This window comes from Panthera tigris, chromosome D4 (assembly GCF_018350195.1).
Source record: "Panthera tigris isolate Pti1 chromosome D4, P.tigris_Pti1_mat1.1, whole genome shotgun sequence".
Taxonomy (NCBI): domain Eukaryota; kingdom Metazoa; phylum Chordata; class Mammalia; order Carnivora; family Felidae; genus Panthera; species Panthera tigris.
In genome coordinates this window covers 90,473,253-90,490,190 of record NC_056672.1, presented here as the reverse complement: position 1 = coordinate 90,490,190, position 16,938 = coordinate 90,473,253, and the positions used below count along the sequence as shown (strand labels likewise).

General features: G+C 61.0%; 1 protein-coding gene across 6 annotated transcripts in view; it reads left to right on the top strand.

Moving 5' to 3' along the window:
• The first annotated feature begins 7,378 nt into the window (after positions 1 to 7,378).
• SARDH (sarcosine dehydrogenase) overlaps positions 7,379 to 16,938 on the top strand; it is a 61,249-nt gene continuing 51,689 nt past the window's right edge. For 5 of the 6 annotated variants that reach the window (XR_006210583.1, XM_042964513.1, XM_042964514.1 and 2 more), the window contains exons 1-8: positions 7,379 to 7,456; positions 7,557 to 7,670; positions 8,058 to 8,112; positions 10,211 to 10,570; positions 11,883 to 12,061; positions 13,125 to 13,304; positions 14,258 to 14,381; positions 14,614 to 14,714. Coding sequence is in view for 5 of the 6 variants with exons in the window: in XM_042964513.1 (XP_042820447.1) it covers positions 10,240 to 10,570; positions 11,883 to 12,061; positions 13,125 to 13,304; positions 14,258 to 14,381; positions 14,614 to 14,714 (915 nt within the window). In the remaining variant the exon portion in view is untranslated. Of the gene's footprint in view, positions 7,457 to 7,523; positions 7,671 to 8,057; positions 8,113 to 10,210; positions 10,571 to 11,882; positions 12,062 to 13,124; positions 13,305 to 14,257; positions 14,382 to 14,613; positions 14,715 to 16,938 lie in introns of those variants that run through there. The other variant, XM_042964510.1, reaches the window with a different exon arrangement.

Here is a 16,938-nt window from a genome sequence, read left to right as displayed (position 1 = left end):
GGTGCTAGGGGCAGGGAAGCTTCGAGGGAGGGCCTCAGAGCACCTGCTGTGGAGCCCAGACCCAGGAAGAGTGGGAAGCCCCAGGCCTGTTCGAGGGCCCGCGCGTGGACCAGGGTGGAGGCCTGGAGGGAGGAGGAGGCTGCCGCCTGAGGTCACCCCGGGATGTAGGAAAGCTGATGGGAGCCACGCACCCCTGGTCAGAGGGCTTGCTGCCCGCAGGGCTCTCAGGGTGCCAGGGCGCCGTGTCCCTTCATCTGACGGTGTGGGCACTCCTGGGTGGGGCAGCCGCAGAGGCCGCCCCGTGGAGCTCTAGGAAAGCTCCCTGGACGAGATGGGAACCACCCGCTTTCTGAGGTGAGGAGGACGCCTCTCCCACCGCTGCACCACAAACACAGGAACGCCATATAAAACACAAGAGAATGCAAGACGGAGCTTGGAACAAGGTGGCCTGTCCCAGAAAGGAGAGACACAAAACCAGAGCAGATACGGGAGCCTATGCCAGGGCAGCTTCTAGGATCTCAAGCCCTCTGGGGTGGAGACCAGGGATTCCAACACTCAAGACACTGGCCCCAGGACCTCGGAGGCCAGGAGCCGGAACTCGCCTCCTGCGTAAAGCTGGGCATCTCAAGGAGCACCCCCATCGTGAAAAGGAAATTAACACACCAAATAGGACAAAGGTTTCAATCAGTTTGTTAACTTTCCAGAAGTAAAACAATGTAAAGGCATTGGTTTGCCCCAGGACAAATTAACACAGTGTAGTTAACCCTGGACTTCAAAAATAAAAAATAGAAATTCACAGCGTAGGGGTGCCTGGGTGGCTGTCGGTTGGGCATCCGACTTCGGCTCAGGACATATCTCACGGTTTGTGAGTTCAAGCCCCGCATCGGGCTCTGCGCTGACAGCTCGGAGCCTGTAGCCTGCTTTGGATTCCGTGTCTCCCTCTGTCTCTGCCCCTCCCCTGCTCATGCTCTGTCTCTATCTTTCGATAATGAATAAATGTTTAAAAAAAAAGAAAGAAAAATTCACAGTGTAGTCAAGTTAAAAGTCAATGTCCTACCAAACAGATTTTAAAGCAAACCAAACAAAAAAGGGCATCACCAGAGTTTGAAAAGGCTTGTTACCTAATGAATTAAAATTGTTTTAAAAGGCTTGTTACCTAATGAGTTAAAATTCTCATTTATTAGAAAAACATGACAGTTTTAAAGTAGTATGCTCCTTATAACATAACCTCAAAATTCATAAAGCAAAATTCACAGAAGAACAGAAAGAATGAGACAAACCCATCATCATACATGGGAAGCTCTAATACAACTTTCTCTTTCTGTCTCTGTAACTGAAAAGTGAAGCAGACATTGAAACAAAAACGGTAAGAATAAAATAACCATTAGCTATTGCATATGCAGAATGTTGTGACCCCTTGGAGAGTACACATCATCTCCACGAAGATTTACCTCGTACCGGCCCATAATGCAGATCTCAAAGGATTTCAAGTCACCTTACAGACTAGTTTCTCTCGCCACAATGAGCGAGGGTAGAAATCAGTAATAATACACAAGAAACTTACATATGTTTGCAAATTAAGAAACGTAGTTCTAAATAAAAATCAAAAAGGAAATTATAAAATATTTCAAATTTATTCTTAAAGGATAGAAATATTTGATAGCACAACTTGGAATATACTACTGAAACGGGACTTGACCGGAAACTGGTGACCTTGATAGTTCGTATTGCAAAAGCCGAGGACTGGAGGTAGGCTTTCCCTCTTCCGGGCTGAAAGAAAACATGACTTCCTTGAACAAAAGCTTTAGGTCTCCATTCAAATTATCTATTTAAAATGGGACTTTTCCAAGTAGAAAATTACAAATGTATTAAATGTGCACAAATCACAAGGTTTTATAATTGCAGCTCTCGTTTGGATGGCTCCGACTGGCCATGGGGACTGGCTGGCCCCACCGCTGGAGGAGGGGGTAGCGGCAGGGGGGGGGGAGGTCCCACAAGATTTTACATTTGTGAGTTAGACTCCTGTTCTTTAGTCGTGATTGCTGTATTTCTTTTCTTAACAATTTAGTTTTGATCCTTTAATTTCCCTAGAAAAAGAAAGCCTACATGTGCATATAGGATCTGTATGGGAGTTTTGTTCCCCTGGATTCTCTCTGGATAATCATTCCGCATCTTGACACCTATGTGCCCTAGGGGCTGTGACGAGATGGCTGAAGCGAGACCCCCACCCGCAATTCTCTGAAGTCGTACCCCAATGCAAGCCTTGGGCTGTTAGGGTTACAATCTGGCCACGGATGATGGGCAGCCTATAAGACAAGAGATGGAAATAGCCATTTCTTGCTCACCTAATAGTCTGGGTAGCGACCCAGGCTCACAGTGTCAGGGACCTAGGTCTTTCTGAGTTTTCTTTTTGGTCTCCTGGGTGTGACTTCACATGCTCCCAGATGGGACTTTAGCTCCAGCCTTGGAATCTACCTTCCAGCCAATAGGAAGGAGAAGGAGCAGGGAAGGGGCATGACCATCTTTCTTTAAAGCCATAACTTTCTTCTGGCCATAACCTGGCTGCCTAGGAGGCTGGGAAATGCAGTCTTTATTCTGGTCTGATTACCAGAGAAAGATAAGAGAATGGGGGGAAGCAGGAGGTGATAGCAGCCTCTGCCAACGGAGACAGAGACCAGCGGCCATGAGGGGTCCGTGGGGCAAACACAGGCTGTCAGGCCCCCTCGAGGCATGTCTTGGTGGCGGATGGACAATCTTGATTCATGGGGAAAATGCACAGAATGCTGAACTTCCTCAGACGCTCCACAGTCCTTTCCCACTCGGATATGAACAACACCCTGAATAGCTCAATTCACACAAGTGAGCTACACAGTAAAACACACACACTTGGGAGAGAACGTAAGTTTCTATTTCAACTGCCCCAATGGCTTTTTGGTCTGACATGTTTTTTAAAAACCTTTTTTAATGTTTACTTGTGTGTGTGAGAGAGAGAGGGAGAGAGAGAGAGCAGGGGAGGGACGGAGAGAGAGGGAGACACAGAACCCAAAGCAGGTTCCAGGCTCCAAGCTGTCAGCACAGAGCCCGACGCGGGGCTCGAACTCGCAAACCGCGAGACCATGACCTGAGCTGAAGTCGGACGCTCAACCGACTGAGCCGTCCAGTCGCCCCTGGTCTGATGTATTTTGTTTCTTAGAACTGTCTTCTGACACCCCCTGTAAACCCCAAACCCTAACCAACGTGCCAAACGCACGCTTGTATTTCTCTCCCCGATTGGGGGCTCAGCGAGTTCAGCAGAAAAGGGACAAAGTGTGTTCCCAGGGTGGAGACCGGCAGCCGGGCCGGGTGAGAGCCTCTTGTCTGTGGGCCCCGCGCTCTGCTCTGTCGGCTCCCGGGAGAAGCCGCTGTCCCCAGTGGTGGGAGGTCACACTCTAAATTGTCTTTGTGTCACACTCTAAAGTAGGAATGTGCTGGGCACCACTGAGACATCATGTCACAGAAATACTGAAAGCAGACGATGGGAAGAGATGCACCAGGCAGGTGTCAGAGCGCAGAGAACAATATTGGTATCAGACCAATATTTGCTTTGGGGCAAAAAGCGTTCTTAACGTGTAAAAACAGTGGTGGTCACAAGTGGCTCGTGCTAGGTCCTGTGGGCCTCTTTCCGGCTCTGGGTTCAGCGACTCCCCGCTGGCAGCTTGAACTTGGTGCTGGCGGGAGTATTTACACCAAAGGGATCAGCCAACGCTCCCCACCTCGAGCCAAATGTTAAATATTTAGCAGAACCCCCCCCCCCCCCAGATAAAGAGGTTCATTATTTCATGATAAAAAGGGACAATGAAATGATAAGCTAGAACAATCCTGGAGCTTAATACACTTCACAACAGAGCCTGAAAATCGATAAGAGGAAAGCTGGCCGAATTATGGGGAAAAATGGACACATCCCACGAGGAGAGGGCGCGTCTAAGCTGATCTCGGAAACTGAGACAAAGCCGAGAGCAATCAGGAAGGAAGCTCCCTGCCAGGGGCGTGTTCCGTGAGGACAGCGTGAGAGCCCGAAGGAGCCCAGGATGCCAGTCCCAGTGGGGGGATCCGCCTTCCAGTCTGCCTGTGGGTTCCCTCTTGGGGCAATAGTGCCCATCCTGGGGCCGGGTCCTGGTCTGGGGTCCAGCTCTCCCAGGGTGTCATACTCACATATGGACACCAGGGGGCGGTGTTTCTGTAAAGATTCAGCCCCCTGAGACGGGGGCGGGGGCCAAGCCCCCCATCCCCCGGGAGCTGCTGCCCTCGCCTAAGCGCCCAGAGGCCTTTCAGATCCCAGGGCTGAAGACAGCACCGCACAGCCCCCTCACCCTCTGCTCACTGCAAGACCCCTGTTTCCCTGAGTGGGTTCCTGTTTCCGGGAGCTCTGGCCCCCTGAGCTGGAGAGAGGAAGATTGTCTTTGCCTCGGGCAATACCTGGGGGCTCCCAGTCTTGGGGGGGGGGAGAAGCAAAGTTCCCCGAGGCCAGCAGGAAATGTGAAAGGGCAAACTGGCAGGGTGGGGACAGTGGCCAACTGGACGGAACAGGCCCATCTAAGTGCATCTGGCTGGGGGGGAGGGGGGGTGGCCCGTGTGGCCCAGCCTCTCAACTTTTCAAGAGGAGCTTGGAAATCTCCAGGGTAACACATACAAAGCCGTAAGCACAGCCTGAATCTCGTGGGCGGGTGGGGGGTGGGGGAGGCCTCCTGACCCCGGGGGTTGTTGATGTGAGAGCCTAGAGGGTTTGGCTGACCTGGCAGGGGGCCTGGCTGGTGTGTGTGTGTGTGTGTGTGTGTGTGTGTGTGTGTGGAGGGGGGGGGTCTTCTGTCCGTGGTCACTGCTTTTCCATCTCCCGCTTCCAACAGCCTCTGCAGGGTCTCCCTCCGAAGCTCCGTTCTGTCCCCCTCCCCTGGGCAGTGTGGCGCCTGAAGCTCAGTGTGGCAGCCCCAGGTGACCCGTGAAACCCTCAGTCGGCCTGGCCCCGCAGAAGGAGCAACCAGTCCCCCCCCCCCAACTACACACACACTATTTTGCTCACAAATACTTTGCGGAACAAATCAGAGTGAAGCGGGAGCCTTGGGGCCCTGCATGGAGCCGCCCACACCTGCTGTGTGGATCCCAGGGGTGTGGAGGGACCCTTCAGCCTCCCACTGCTGGGAACAGCTGTGCCCAAGTGGCCGCAGCCCTGAGTGTGCGAGGCGGGGAGGGGGCCGCCTGCCTCTGGGGGGAGGACCACCCCTTAGCCCCGGATGAAGAAACACCCTGTCGTCATGAAGCCATGGGGGGAGTTGATGTTTTTGTAGGGTCTCTCTTGGAAAAAAGAAAATCTTGGAAGCGTTCTAATTCCAGCCCTCAAAGTCTTTCTGGAAACTTCCCTGCTCCCTGGATTGCCCTGCCTGACACCCCCTTGGCTGTGTTGTGCCTCAGTCAACGGCACCGGTCTTTTCTTTTCTCTGAGGTGACACGTGTAGAGCGCTCGTGGCTTGTCCCCCAGTAGGCCCCCGGAGCACCTCGCAGAGGCCACTGGGGCCAGGCTGGGTGCCACCTTCCTCGTTGGATGGCAGCCAGTGCTGCCCTGTTGTCATTTAGTGTCCCTCTTTTGCAGGGCCACGCAGGGAGCTCTCTGGAGGAGGCTCCTCCCCCCGCCCATCCCCCTGCTCCACCTTGGACTTCTGCCCAGTCAGAGGGCGGCCTGCAGGCGCCTCCCTCTGTCCTGGAGGCCTGGCCAGCGGGTGGGGGCGGAGGGCCGGCCAGGGCCTGTGGGGAGGGCCGCCCGGGCAAGGAGGGTGCTCGCCCAGGTGCATGCAGGCCATGCGGGCAGGGGGCAGCCCGCCAGGGTGTCGGTCCAGGGACAGGGGGAGGGCTGGCACTGGGGGTGACCCCTCACCCTCAAGGGTCAACTGTCACTCCGCGTTGCACCACGGCTCTCTTCAAAGTGCACTGGAAGTAGAAGGTAACATAGGCGGGGAAATTTACAAAACTTCCCTAAAACTGACACGACAGGGGTTATAGTCCTTGCGCCCCAGATGGGGAAACTGAGGCTCGGCCAGAGGAGACAGCCCTGCCTCAGCGTCCCTGGCTGGAGCCTGCCCACCTCTGGAGCTGTGCCGTCCAGCAGCCTGGGGAGACGAGGTGGCCCATCCACCTGTCCCGGACCCGAGCCGGGCCTGACCAATCACCTATCCTACAACGCTGACCCACGGCCAGGCCTGGCCCGCCAGCCACCACCCCTTGTCCAAAGTCCAGGGCAACTCTGCGGCTCGCTTGGCTTGGGACAATTTTGCAACCGCTGCTTGTCTCTGAGTGCAGGGCCAGGAGAGGCCCGGGCTGCCTCGGCCGCTGCCTTGGGGCCACAGCAACCGCTGTGTCCCCGGTGCCCCTCATATCTAGCGGTCCGAGGACGCTGTGGCCACGCTCCGTCTTCACTCTGACCTGTCCTTCGCCTCACTGAGTGAGTGCAGCCTGGCCCCAGGCTGCTGGCCTGGCCCACCGTGTGCTGAGTGAGCAGGCTGGGCCCCCTGCCCTTGGCCCGAGCACCATCCAGCGAAGCCTTGCACCTGCGGGGCGACCTTCCTTGGTGGGGGGCGGGGGGGGGGCAGAGGGGCGAGCAGGGGAGCGAGTGGTCTCTCCTCTGGGCAGAGACTGAACGGCCTAGGTCCAGAGTCAGAGCGAAGGCTTCTGTGTGGCCCAAGGCAGGCTGACGCCCCTCCTCTCTGGGTCCCAAGGTCCCCAGCAGTCACATGGAGGCAGGCATTCCTGCCCAGGGGAGCTGGGCACTGTGCAGCTGGCAAGCCAGAGGCTCAGGGACATCTCTCAAAGCGACGGAGGGATCCAGGAGTTCTGGAGGGCAGGGTGCAGACAGCCAGACTTTCTGGCTTGCCTCTGAAGGCGGTGGGCACCCCTCCCCCGGGAGCAAGCAAGCCGGAGCTGGACAGGCAGGTGCTTGCGAAGGCCCTGGATCCCCTCCCCAGGGGCCCTCACGAGCCAAGGGGCCTGGCACAACCCTGTTGCTTACCCAGCACTTTTTGCCCACGTCACCTGTGCTCAGCTCATTTGGGGGCATTGGAGAGCACAGACAGGCACGGGCAGGCAGGGGTGCACGGGGGCACCGGAGCATACCTGTAACCCCTGTTTTAGAGATGAGGTGAGGTCACCCGCCCCAACACCCAGGGTTAATGGGGCCTCAGGGTCCACAGGACTGGTCTGCCGCCCACATGCTTGCGGCCCTGGCAGCCAAGAAGCCAGAGGCGGTGGGCGGTCCCTCCCGGCGGGGTGGTGGGAGGCGACAGGGGCTGGCGGGGCGGGCCGGGGGCGGGCCGGGGGCGGGCAGCCCGGTTCCTGCTGGGAAGCTGCTGAGGAGGAAGGAAGGGACGGCACCCTGCAGCCCCCGGGCCAGGCACTGGCAGGGGGCGCCAAGCGGAGCAGTGGCCGGCTGGAGGTCCCCCCCCCTCCACCCCCCGGGAGGGGCAGGGCCCGGGCCCTCCCCTGGGCGGGCGGGGTTGGGACAGATCAAGACTTCTCTCCGCCTCTGGCTGCAGGAACCTTCGGGCTGCGAGGGCGCGAGCCCTCCTTCACCAGGCGGAGGCTCCGTCAACCTCCTTCACCCCACAGCCTCTGAGGAGCGCTCCTCTGGCTCCGGCTTCACAGCTCAGGTGACAGCGTCGCTCAAGTCCCCACCCCGTCCTAATGCCCCCGCGCCCTGGGCTGCCCTGCGCCCTCACCCCGGGGAACGCACGGGCCACGCTGCTGACCGGGCGGGAGAGGGTCAGCGGGGCCGGAGAGCGAGTTCACGTCGAAGCAGCTGCTTCGGGTGGGGGGGAGCACGCGGCCCTGGGAGAGCCCCAGGCCCCGTCCCCGCCCCCTGGGAGACTCCGCGGGCCACCGGAGGGTGGGGAGGGGGCACGTGGCGGCCCCCGGGGCGGGAGGCACTTGAGCTGGCCGGACGGGAGCGGGGACGGGGCAGCGCGGGCGGGCGCGGGGGCGGATGCCCAGCCTTGAACGTGCCCCACAGCCACGTGACGCCGACTTTCCACTGGCAGGGCGCCACTCACTGTTGGGGGTTCCTGGAAGATTAGGGCACTTTGGAGACAGAAGGTAAGTTCAGATACGTGGCCGGGGAGCCCCTCTGTGGGCAGGAGGCAGGTGGGCCTTTAGACTGGGGGGCAAAGGGGGGCAGAGGGACTGAGATGCCTTGTCGCCCCCACCCCGCTGGGGGGGATGGGCGCCGGGGCAGCCCCGAGCAGCGGGAGAGCTGGGCCCCCCACCCGCGTCCCCACTGTTGAGGTGGAACAGGTGTGGCCGCGAGGCTCCCCTCCCCCAGACCAGGTCCCGGGAGAGCCTGCAGGCCTGGGCTGTGCTCGGCCACTCGGCCGCCCTGTGACCTTGGCCACCTTAGCCTTCCGGCACCTTGCTCTCCTCCCCTGTAAAATGGGGACAGCAGTCATACTGACCCGAGAGCATTTCTCGGTTGCTGAAGGAGGAAGTTTGGCACCTGGCACACTCTTGGAAACAGGTCTACTTTTTATTTTATTTATTTGTTATTTATTTATTTTTAAATTTTAATGTTTATTTATTATTGAGAGACAGAGAGAGACAGAGCATGAGGATGGGAGGGGCAGAGAGAGGAGGAGACACAGAATCCAAAGCAGGCTCCAGGCTCCGAGCTGTCAGCACAGAGCCCGACACGGGGCTCGAACTCACAAACCACAAGATCATGACCTGAGTTGAAGCCGGACGCTCAACCGACTGAGCCACCCAGGCGCCCCAGAGGTCGACTTTTTAAATTAAATTAACGAGGTCATAAATATCAGTCATGACTATGACTGTAGGTGGCACCCGTGCACCTCACATTCGCCACTAAATGCCTCTTGCTCGTCCTGCTGACCCCAGAAGGGGGCCCGGGAGGCCCCTCCCCATGGCGGGCAGGATACATCCCCAGGGAGACACCTCTTGGCCCCTTCGCTCCTTAGGAGGTGGGCCTCCTGTCGTGTTCTTGTAATTATGTGACTTTTCTGGTTGGGAGGGCTTCCTGAAGGAGGAGGGATTTGAGGTGAGCCCTGAAGGCCCCTGGGGGACACCGAGGAGGAGGCAGAGGGGCAGGGAGGGGGCTTCCCCTCCCCCACCCCCACCCCCACGCTCCCGTCTGTGTGCCCAGGTGACTCCTTCACCATGGCCCCTGCCCCAGGCCCTCTGGGGACTGACACCTCCCTCGGTCTCCCCCCCACTGCCAAACCTGTCCCATCACCACACCGCGGTGCCGGGGGCTCTTCCTGCAGACCTGTGGGACGCGGGGCGCGGTGCTCAGGAAGATACCCTGCCCAGTGTCCTGAGCCCCCTCCCCCTGCAGCCTGCCTCTCCCCCTCTGGAGGTCATCTCTCTGGGTCCTGGATCCCCCTGACACCTGAGCTCCTGCTTGTCCTCAGCGCTCAGGTCCCCTCCCCCCTCCCTGCCCTCCCTCACCGGTGACCCTACTTCCCCAGGTCTCCTATCGGCCCCCTGCTCCCCACCTCCCCTGTGCCCCTGACACCCCCACCCCCCCCAGCCCAGGGCCGGTGCTCTGTCACAGCCCGGTTCACTGTCCATGTCCGTCCACGGAGGGCGAGGAGAGACGGACAGAAGCAGGCCACTGTCGGTGGCAGGTGGCAGGGTTAGCAAGCAAGGGGCCTCGCAACGAGGCCCGTCTCGGGGCCGGGAGACGGTGGGTCTCTGCACCCACCTGCCAGATCTTAGTTTCTGCAGCGGCCTTACGGGGCTCAGTCACTCGAACTGTCCAGAGGGTCTCAGCGACGCTTTGCTCCCTCGAGCCTTCGTTCCTGAAAACGGCTCCCATTGTGGGAACGGGGGCAGAATGTACGTTCCCGGGATGGGGGAGGGGGTGAGGGGCCTCTGACTGCCTGGGTCCAGCTCGTGGGTCAACCTGCAATCATGTCCCCTCGATGACGTACTCCAGCAGCCCGCCCCTGGGCTGGCAGGGACCTCCTGCCTCCCACCACGGTCGCCCTGGGCTCGCCAAGGCCCACAGGCCCTCAGTCCCTGAGCACTGGGCTGCAGGTGCACTCGGGTCCCCGGGGAGGCGGAGGAAGGAGGGCCTGGAGGGTATGGGAGGCTGTCCCCTCCCCCCCCCCCCCCCCCGGTATCACCTGGTGCAGCCCCCACCCCTCCACGCCGCAGCCAGCCCTGGCTCTCTCCCCAGCTCCCTGCGGTGCTGAGTCTGGAGTCCCCATGGCCTCGCTGAGCAGAGCCCTGCGTGTGGCCGCCACATGCCCTCGCCGGAGCCGGACGCGGGGCCTGGGGCTGCGCGCCCTGACCGGCCAGGCCGGCCCCGCCGCCGAGAAGAGCGTGCCATACCGGCGGACCCTGAAGGACCCCCAGGGCCCCTCGACGGTGGCCCGGGGCCCAAGCCAGCCCCTGCCCAGCACAGCCCACGTGGTGGTCATCGGCGGGGGCAGCTTGGGCTGCCAGACCCTGTACCACCTGGCCAAGCTGGGCGTGAGCGGGGCAGTGCTGCTGGAGCGGGAGCGGCTGACCTCCGGGACCACCTGGCACACGGCAGGTAGGGGCCGGGGCAGGGGGGTGCTGGAAGGGGCTGATTCCGGGTTGGCAACCCGAGGCAGCCGCGCTGGAGGAGGAGGGGCACAGAAGACGCGGGTTCAGCCGAAGGTGGGGGGTCCTCCTGGCCCCCCACGTCTCTGAAGAGCAGAGGTGGGAGGAGGGAGCGGGGCCGTCACCGGAGCTGGGGGCCCAGACAGCTGTCTGTTCCGGGAGCAGACACCCCTCCCCAGACAGAGCCACTGTGGATGAGGGGGGTCCTCCGGCGGGTCTGGAGCACAGACGGGGAAGGAGCCATCGGGGCGATGCAGAGCGGTGTCCTCCATGGGCACCAGGTGCGTCCGTGAGTCTCAACCTGCTAGCTAACCAGTGGGCACGCACGAGGCACCTACGGTATGCACGCAGCCGACCTTCTGCCTTAACCCCGGGTCCTGGGTTAGGTTTGCCAGTTTCTGGGGGGTAACCACCCCCACCTTGGCTAACGTCATGCTGCCGGCGTGAGGCCACCGGACGTGGAGTCGGGAAGCAGTCCGGGCCTCGCGCTCAGGCCTGCACACCGCTGCCTCTGCCTTCCCACCGTCCCGTCGCTGTGAGACCGGCCTCAGCCCTGGCCACCCACGCCCCACACTCTGCTCTGAATGGAGCGGCTTTGCTGCTCGACAGCCTGCACCTGGGCTTGTCGGTCCTGGGTCGGGGTCCTGGCCCCATCGTCACCTGCTCTGCTCTCCCGAGAGTGGAACTGTTTGGTGCCATTTAATGTCACCGTAAACTAATCATGCTGACCCCGGGGGGCTGCTCTGTCAGCCTGTGACAGGCTGAGCCCTGGGCTTGGCACGCAGAAAGTGTTCATAAATAGGACCTTCGATAGTGCCACAATCTGAGGTGCCCAGGGGCCAGGAGCCCCGTCCCCAAATCGTCTTGGACCCTGTGATTTGTTTTTAAATTTTATTTATTCTTAGAGAGAGAGGGAGCGTGCACAGTGGTGGTGGGGTGGGGGCGGAAGGAAAGAGAGGGAGAATCCCAGGAAGGCCTCTCGCTGTCGGCACGGAGCCCGACGTGGGGCTCGAGGTGGGGCTCGACCTCACGAACCACGAGATCGTGACCTGAGCCCCAGTCGGACGCTCAACCGGCCGAGCCCCCCAGGCGCCCGGCGCTGTGAGTTCTCGCTCATCTGCCTCTCCGAGCCCCCCAGGGCCTTCAGAGAAAGAGCCAGGCCCGCCGCCTGTTCTTTGGGAGCCCGGGGCCTGCCGGGAGGGAGGAAGGGGTGCCCCACCGCCTCGCCGGGAACTGATGGTGCCCTGCCCCTTCCCGGCCAGGCCTGCTGTGGCAGCTTCGGCCCAGCGATGTGGAGGTGGAACTTCTGGCCCACACCCGGCGTGTGGCGAGCCACGACCTGGAGGAGGAGACGGGGCTGCACACGGGCTGGATCCAGAACGGGGGCCTGTTCACAGCATCCAGCCGGCAGCGTCTGGATGAGTACAAGAGGCTCATGTCGGTGGGTGGGAGCTCGGGCCCGGCACCGGCGGGGTGGGGCCGGGGCAGCACGGCTCGGGGAAGGAGCCCTTGCCGGCGGGCCACCTGGGACAGGCGCGCGCCGTGGCACGCTCGCCTTCAAAATGGGACCGTGTGGTGGAGCACGGTCGCCGAGCCCCGGACACGGGGGAGGCCCCACGGCGGAGCTGTTACCGTCACCGGGCTGTGCTCAGGGGAGGCAGGATCAGTAGGAGGTCGCATTCACCAGGAGGCGTCCCCGACAAGGAGAAAGCTTCATGCTGCTGAAGAGCCTTGTACTGAGGCGGGGACATGGGTGAGGCCGGCGTCTCCAGCCATCTGTCCCCTTATAGAGCACCGACTGAATGCCCGCTCAGGGCGCAGTGAGCAGTGTGGCCAGCAGGGGCTCATTGTCACAGGGATGCCGAGTCCCCTGGGACCCCAGGCTGCAGGCAGGGGCAGCTGGCCTCACCAGGGCAGGTGTGGGTTCCTGGGCAGAGGCGCTGGCCCCATTCGGCCTCATCCTGCCCCTGGGCTCGCTCGTCAGCTGGGACCGAGGCCTCCAAAGAAAGCCCCAGCCCCAACCTTCCAGCCCAAGTTCCCAGCAGCTCCCTGAAGCCTCAGCCACTTTCATTCTGAGACAGAGAATCCGGTTGGCTGAGCCTCTTTCTAGTTGGGTGGGGCGTGTCCCCTTGGGATACCTGGGGACACTTGATTGGCTGCCCGTGGGCCAATCAAATGTGCCGGTGTGGCCAGTCCTGCTAAGCCAGGGGCCTGGGACCCAGGATCGGGTTGGCCTCCTGGGAGCGGGTCCGACTGGGGAATCTGGTCCTCAAGCCCAGAATGTTTGTTTCTGGAAGAAGCCCCTTCCTCACCAGAGACTGGTCTGAGCCCGTTAGGGGTGTCAACCACATAAGCCATTATCACCCCATGACCCCAGGGGAACTTCCCGGAGGAGGCAAGGTTGGAGCTGCAGCCCGGAGGCCCGGAGGCCCAGACCGGGAGGAGAGCGGCCAGAGGATATCTGCTCCCCGAGGGCTGACTTACTTGCCTTTGGGTCCCTCTAGTTGGGCAAGGCATATGGCGTGGAGTCCCACGTGCTGAGCCCGGCCGAGACGAAGGCACTGTACCCGCTGATGAACGTGGACGACCTGTACGGGACCCTGTATGTGCCGCACGACGGTACGATGGACCCGGCCGGCACGTGTACCGCCCTCACCAGGGCTGCTGCCGCCCGGGGAGCCCAGGTACCAAAGGCCGCCTGGCCCTGTGCCCCCCCACTCCTGGCCCCAAGAACCCCAAGAGCCCAAGGAAAGGAAACAGGTGCCATTCTCTCTGCTGTGTGACCTTGGGCCGGGGACAGCCTCTCTGAGCCTTTTGATCTGCCCCTGCAAAGGTGGGCGGTGCCTCGGGAGATGTCGGCCCTCCTTCCTTCCCCGAGGCTCTGGCCGTGCTAGACAAGGGAGTCCTCTCCGGATCTCTTCTTGTGTTTCGTCTTTTATCCGAGACAAACACAGAGTTGTAGAACTTATTGGAAAGGACAGAAAAGCAAAAGAGAAGAAATGAAAATCACCCAGAGGGGAAAAATGTTGAGATTTTAGTTTGACCCCAAATACGTGTTTAGGAAGATACACTTGTATACAACGTGGAAGGAAGCCACACTGATCGGTGACCTTTTTACCGAAGGACTAGACCACAGACACCCGTTAGCGACTCGAGCCTTGCTTTTTAAAAGCCACTTTGTGGGGCGCCTGGGTGGCGCAGTCGGTTAAGCGTCCGACTTCAGCCAGGTCACGATCTCGCGGTCCGTGAGTTCGAGCCCCGCGTCAGGCTCTGGGCTGACGGCTCGGAGCCTGGAGCCTGTTTCCGATTCTGTGTCTCCCTCTCTCTCTGCCCCTCCCCCGTTCATGCTCTGTCTCTCTCTGTCCCAAAAATAAAATAAAAAATGTTGAAAAAAATAAAAATAAAAAAATAAAAAATAAAAAAAAAAAATAAAAGCCACTTTGTGAGAAAGAGCCCCGGGTCTGGGATCAAGTTCCCCAAGTCAAGGAGCTCCTGGGGCTAGTTTCCAGCGCCATGGTCTCCCCACTTCCCCGACGGTGCCCCAGGTCCCGTCCAGGCGAGGCGGGGGGACATCAGGGGTGGTCAGCACCCTCGGGGAGCCCTGCATGGCTCTGGAAGCAGCCCCTCTCGCCCCCAGGTCATCGAGAACTGCCCCGTGACCGGCATCCGTGTGCGGACCGACGACTTTGGGGTGCGGCGGGTCGCAGCCGTGGAGACAGAGCACGGCTCCATCCAGACGCCCTGCGTGGTCAATTGTGCAGGTGAGCAGGACTGTCCCCTGGCTCTCGGGTGGCCACGCTGGCTGCTCCCTCAGCCGGGCCTTTCTCTGGGCGGGGGCGGGGGGGGGGGGGTGGGGGGGTGGGGAGGGGCCTGGGTATGACGTAGAGGAATCGCCCCGGGACAGAGGTGCCTGCACAGGCGCCCCACCCCACCTGGCACCACCGCCGCCCCTCCAGGCACAGCAGTGCTGACCTTTCCCTGCTCTGCCCGCAGGAGTGTGGGCCAGCGCTGTGGGCCGGATGGCCGGAGTCAAGGTCCCGCTGGTGGCCATGCACCATGCCTACGTCGTCACCGAGCGCATTGAGGGGATCCAGGTACATAGACTGTGGGAGGCGCAGGGACCTGGCTCTGAGTCCTAGCACTTGGCAGGTGGCTCGCCACCCTGAGCCTCAGCCACCTCATCTGTGAAATGGGCATCATAACCCCGGGTGTTTGGGGTGGGGTGACGGTTAAATGAAGTAACACAGGTGTGACCCTGCTGGTGCTGACCCCCTTGACCCTCGGGGCACAGCCCCGCACTGACACCCAAGGTTGTCCTGCCTGGTGCAGTCAGTCAGTGCTTTGCCATGTTCTGTGCCCCAGGTACCTCTTCGGGGGACCCCCGTGTGTCTGCGTCCCCCAGATATGCCCCGGGTGCCAGTCCTGGCCCGGATTCCCCACCCTCAGGTCCTCCCCAAGGGAGACCCCTCCACCCCTCCAGCCCTCCGTCCTTCTACCCCTTCATCCCTCCCCCCTCCTTCGCCTCTCCCTCCCTCCACCCCTTCACCCCTCCTTCCACCCCTCCCTCCAGCCCTCCAGCCCTCCACCCTCCAGCCCTCAATCCTTCTACACCTTCATCCCTCCCCCCTCCCTTTCTCTGCTCCCTCCCTCCCTCCCTCCACCCCTCCCTCCCTCCACCCCTCCCTCCCTCCCTCCACCCCTCCACCCCTCCCTCCAGCCCTCCAACCTCCAACCCTCCACCCTCCAGCCCTCCATCCTACCCCTCCACCCCGCCCCCCTCCCTTCGCCCCTCTCTCCCTCCACCCCTCCCCCTCCCCCTCCCTCCGCCCCTCCCTTCCTCCACCCCTCCACTCCTCCCCTTCCCTTCGCCCCTCCCTCCTTTCACCCCTCCACCCCTCCCTCACTCCCGCCCTCCAGCCCTCCATCCTTCTACCCCTTCATCTCTCCCTCCCTCCCTCATCATCCATCTGTTTATTAACCCATTTACCTCCCATTCCATGTAACCCTCCCTCCTTCACCCTGCTCACACCCCGCAAACATTGCTGCGTCTCAGGCCCTATCCTAGAAACCAGGGCTGTGACGTGACGGAGAGAAGGACCCAGTTCTTGTCTGGGTGAAGCTGGGGGGAGGTACGGACAGGCAAAGGAGCAAATCCGGAGCAGGCTGATGGGGGCGCAATGGCAGTGGTGGGGCAGGGCTCTGAGGAGGCCGGCACGGGGCTTCTTCCGGGACTCCCAGCCCAGGGAGGGAGTGCAGGAAGAGGGCAGGAGGAGGGCGGTGCGGGACCCACAGGCAGTTCAGAGAGGGGCCTGACGGTGGTGGTGGGAGAGTGGGAGGTGGGACCCGGCAAAGAGGGTCTTGGGAGCCTCCTCCCTGCCCTGGAAGAGCCTGGCTTCCCTCGTCAGTGGCTGGCTGCTAGGTGGCCTCCCCACCACTCCTGCCCCTGCCCCTGTTCGTGGATGAGTTTAATGTGATCCCGCCGAGGCCTCCGAAGGGCTGCTCTGTGCCACGTGCTCCCTGATTCTGTGGGGAGGGCTCCCCGGGTGGCCGCCAGGGGTCGCCCTCAGGCCGCGTGGGCTCAGACTACAGCTGGGGAAAGCTGGGGACAGCCTGTGGGCAGGACAGGGGCTGTGTCCCCGGGAGGGATCACTCTCCTTGGGTGGCCACAGGGCTGTGCTACCCTGGGCACCCCTGAGGGTCTGACCCAGGCCTGAGTCCAGGCCAAGCACTGCCCCCAGCTCCTCTATGACCTGGCGCCTTCCCTCTCTGGGCCTAGTGTCTGTGGCTGACAAACAGAGTGTCCAGTGCTCTCTGCTGGTCTGGCTTTCCCACCAACCTCTGCCCGCTTCTGCAGAAGCTATTCTGCTTGGGCACCGAGCAATGGGAAAGCCCAGGCTCGGGGGCTGCATTTCAGCCCCCAATAACGCAACCAGGAAAGTCATAGTGCTGGGTGGGCCTCAGTTTCCTTTTCTGCAAAACGAGTGATAACTGCGCGAGGTGAAGGGCCAAACACGGTGCTTGGCCTGTAGCCGGTGGTGAGGATGACGATGACCAGGACCAAGGGGGCACAGAGGGGTCTGGCCAGCTGGTGCTTCAGAGGAAGAGATTAGGGAAAGCTGGAACAATCCGGAAGGCTTCCCAGAGGAAGTGGCCAACAGGTTTTGGATGGATGGGGAGCAGGAGAAATAATGCAAGGGAGTGGGCTGAGGTCCGGAGGCAGAGACATCAGTGGGACGGGGTCATACCCGTGGGGGGGGGGGGGCTTCTGCGTGGAGATGGCAGTGACAGTGCCCAGAGGACGCCTTGGGGCTGAACTGA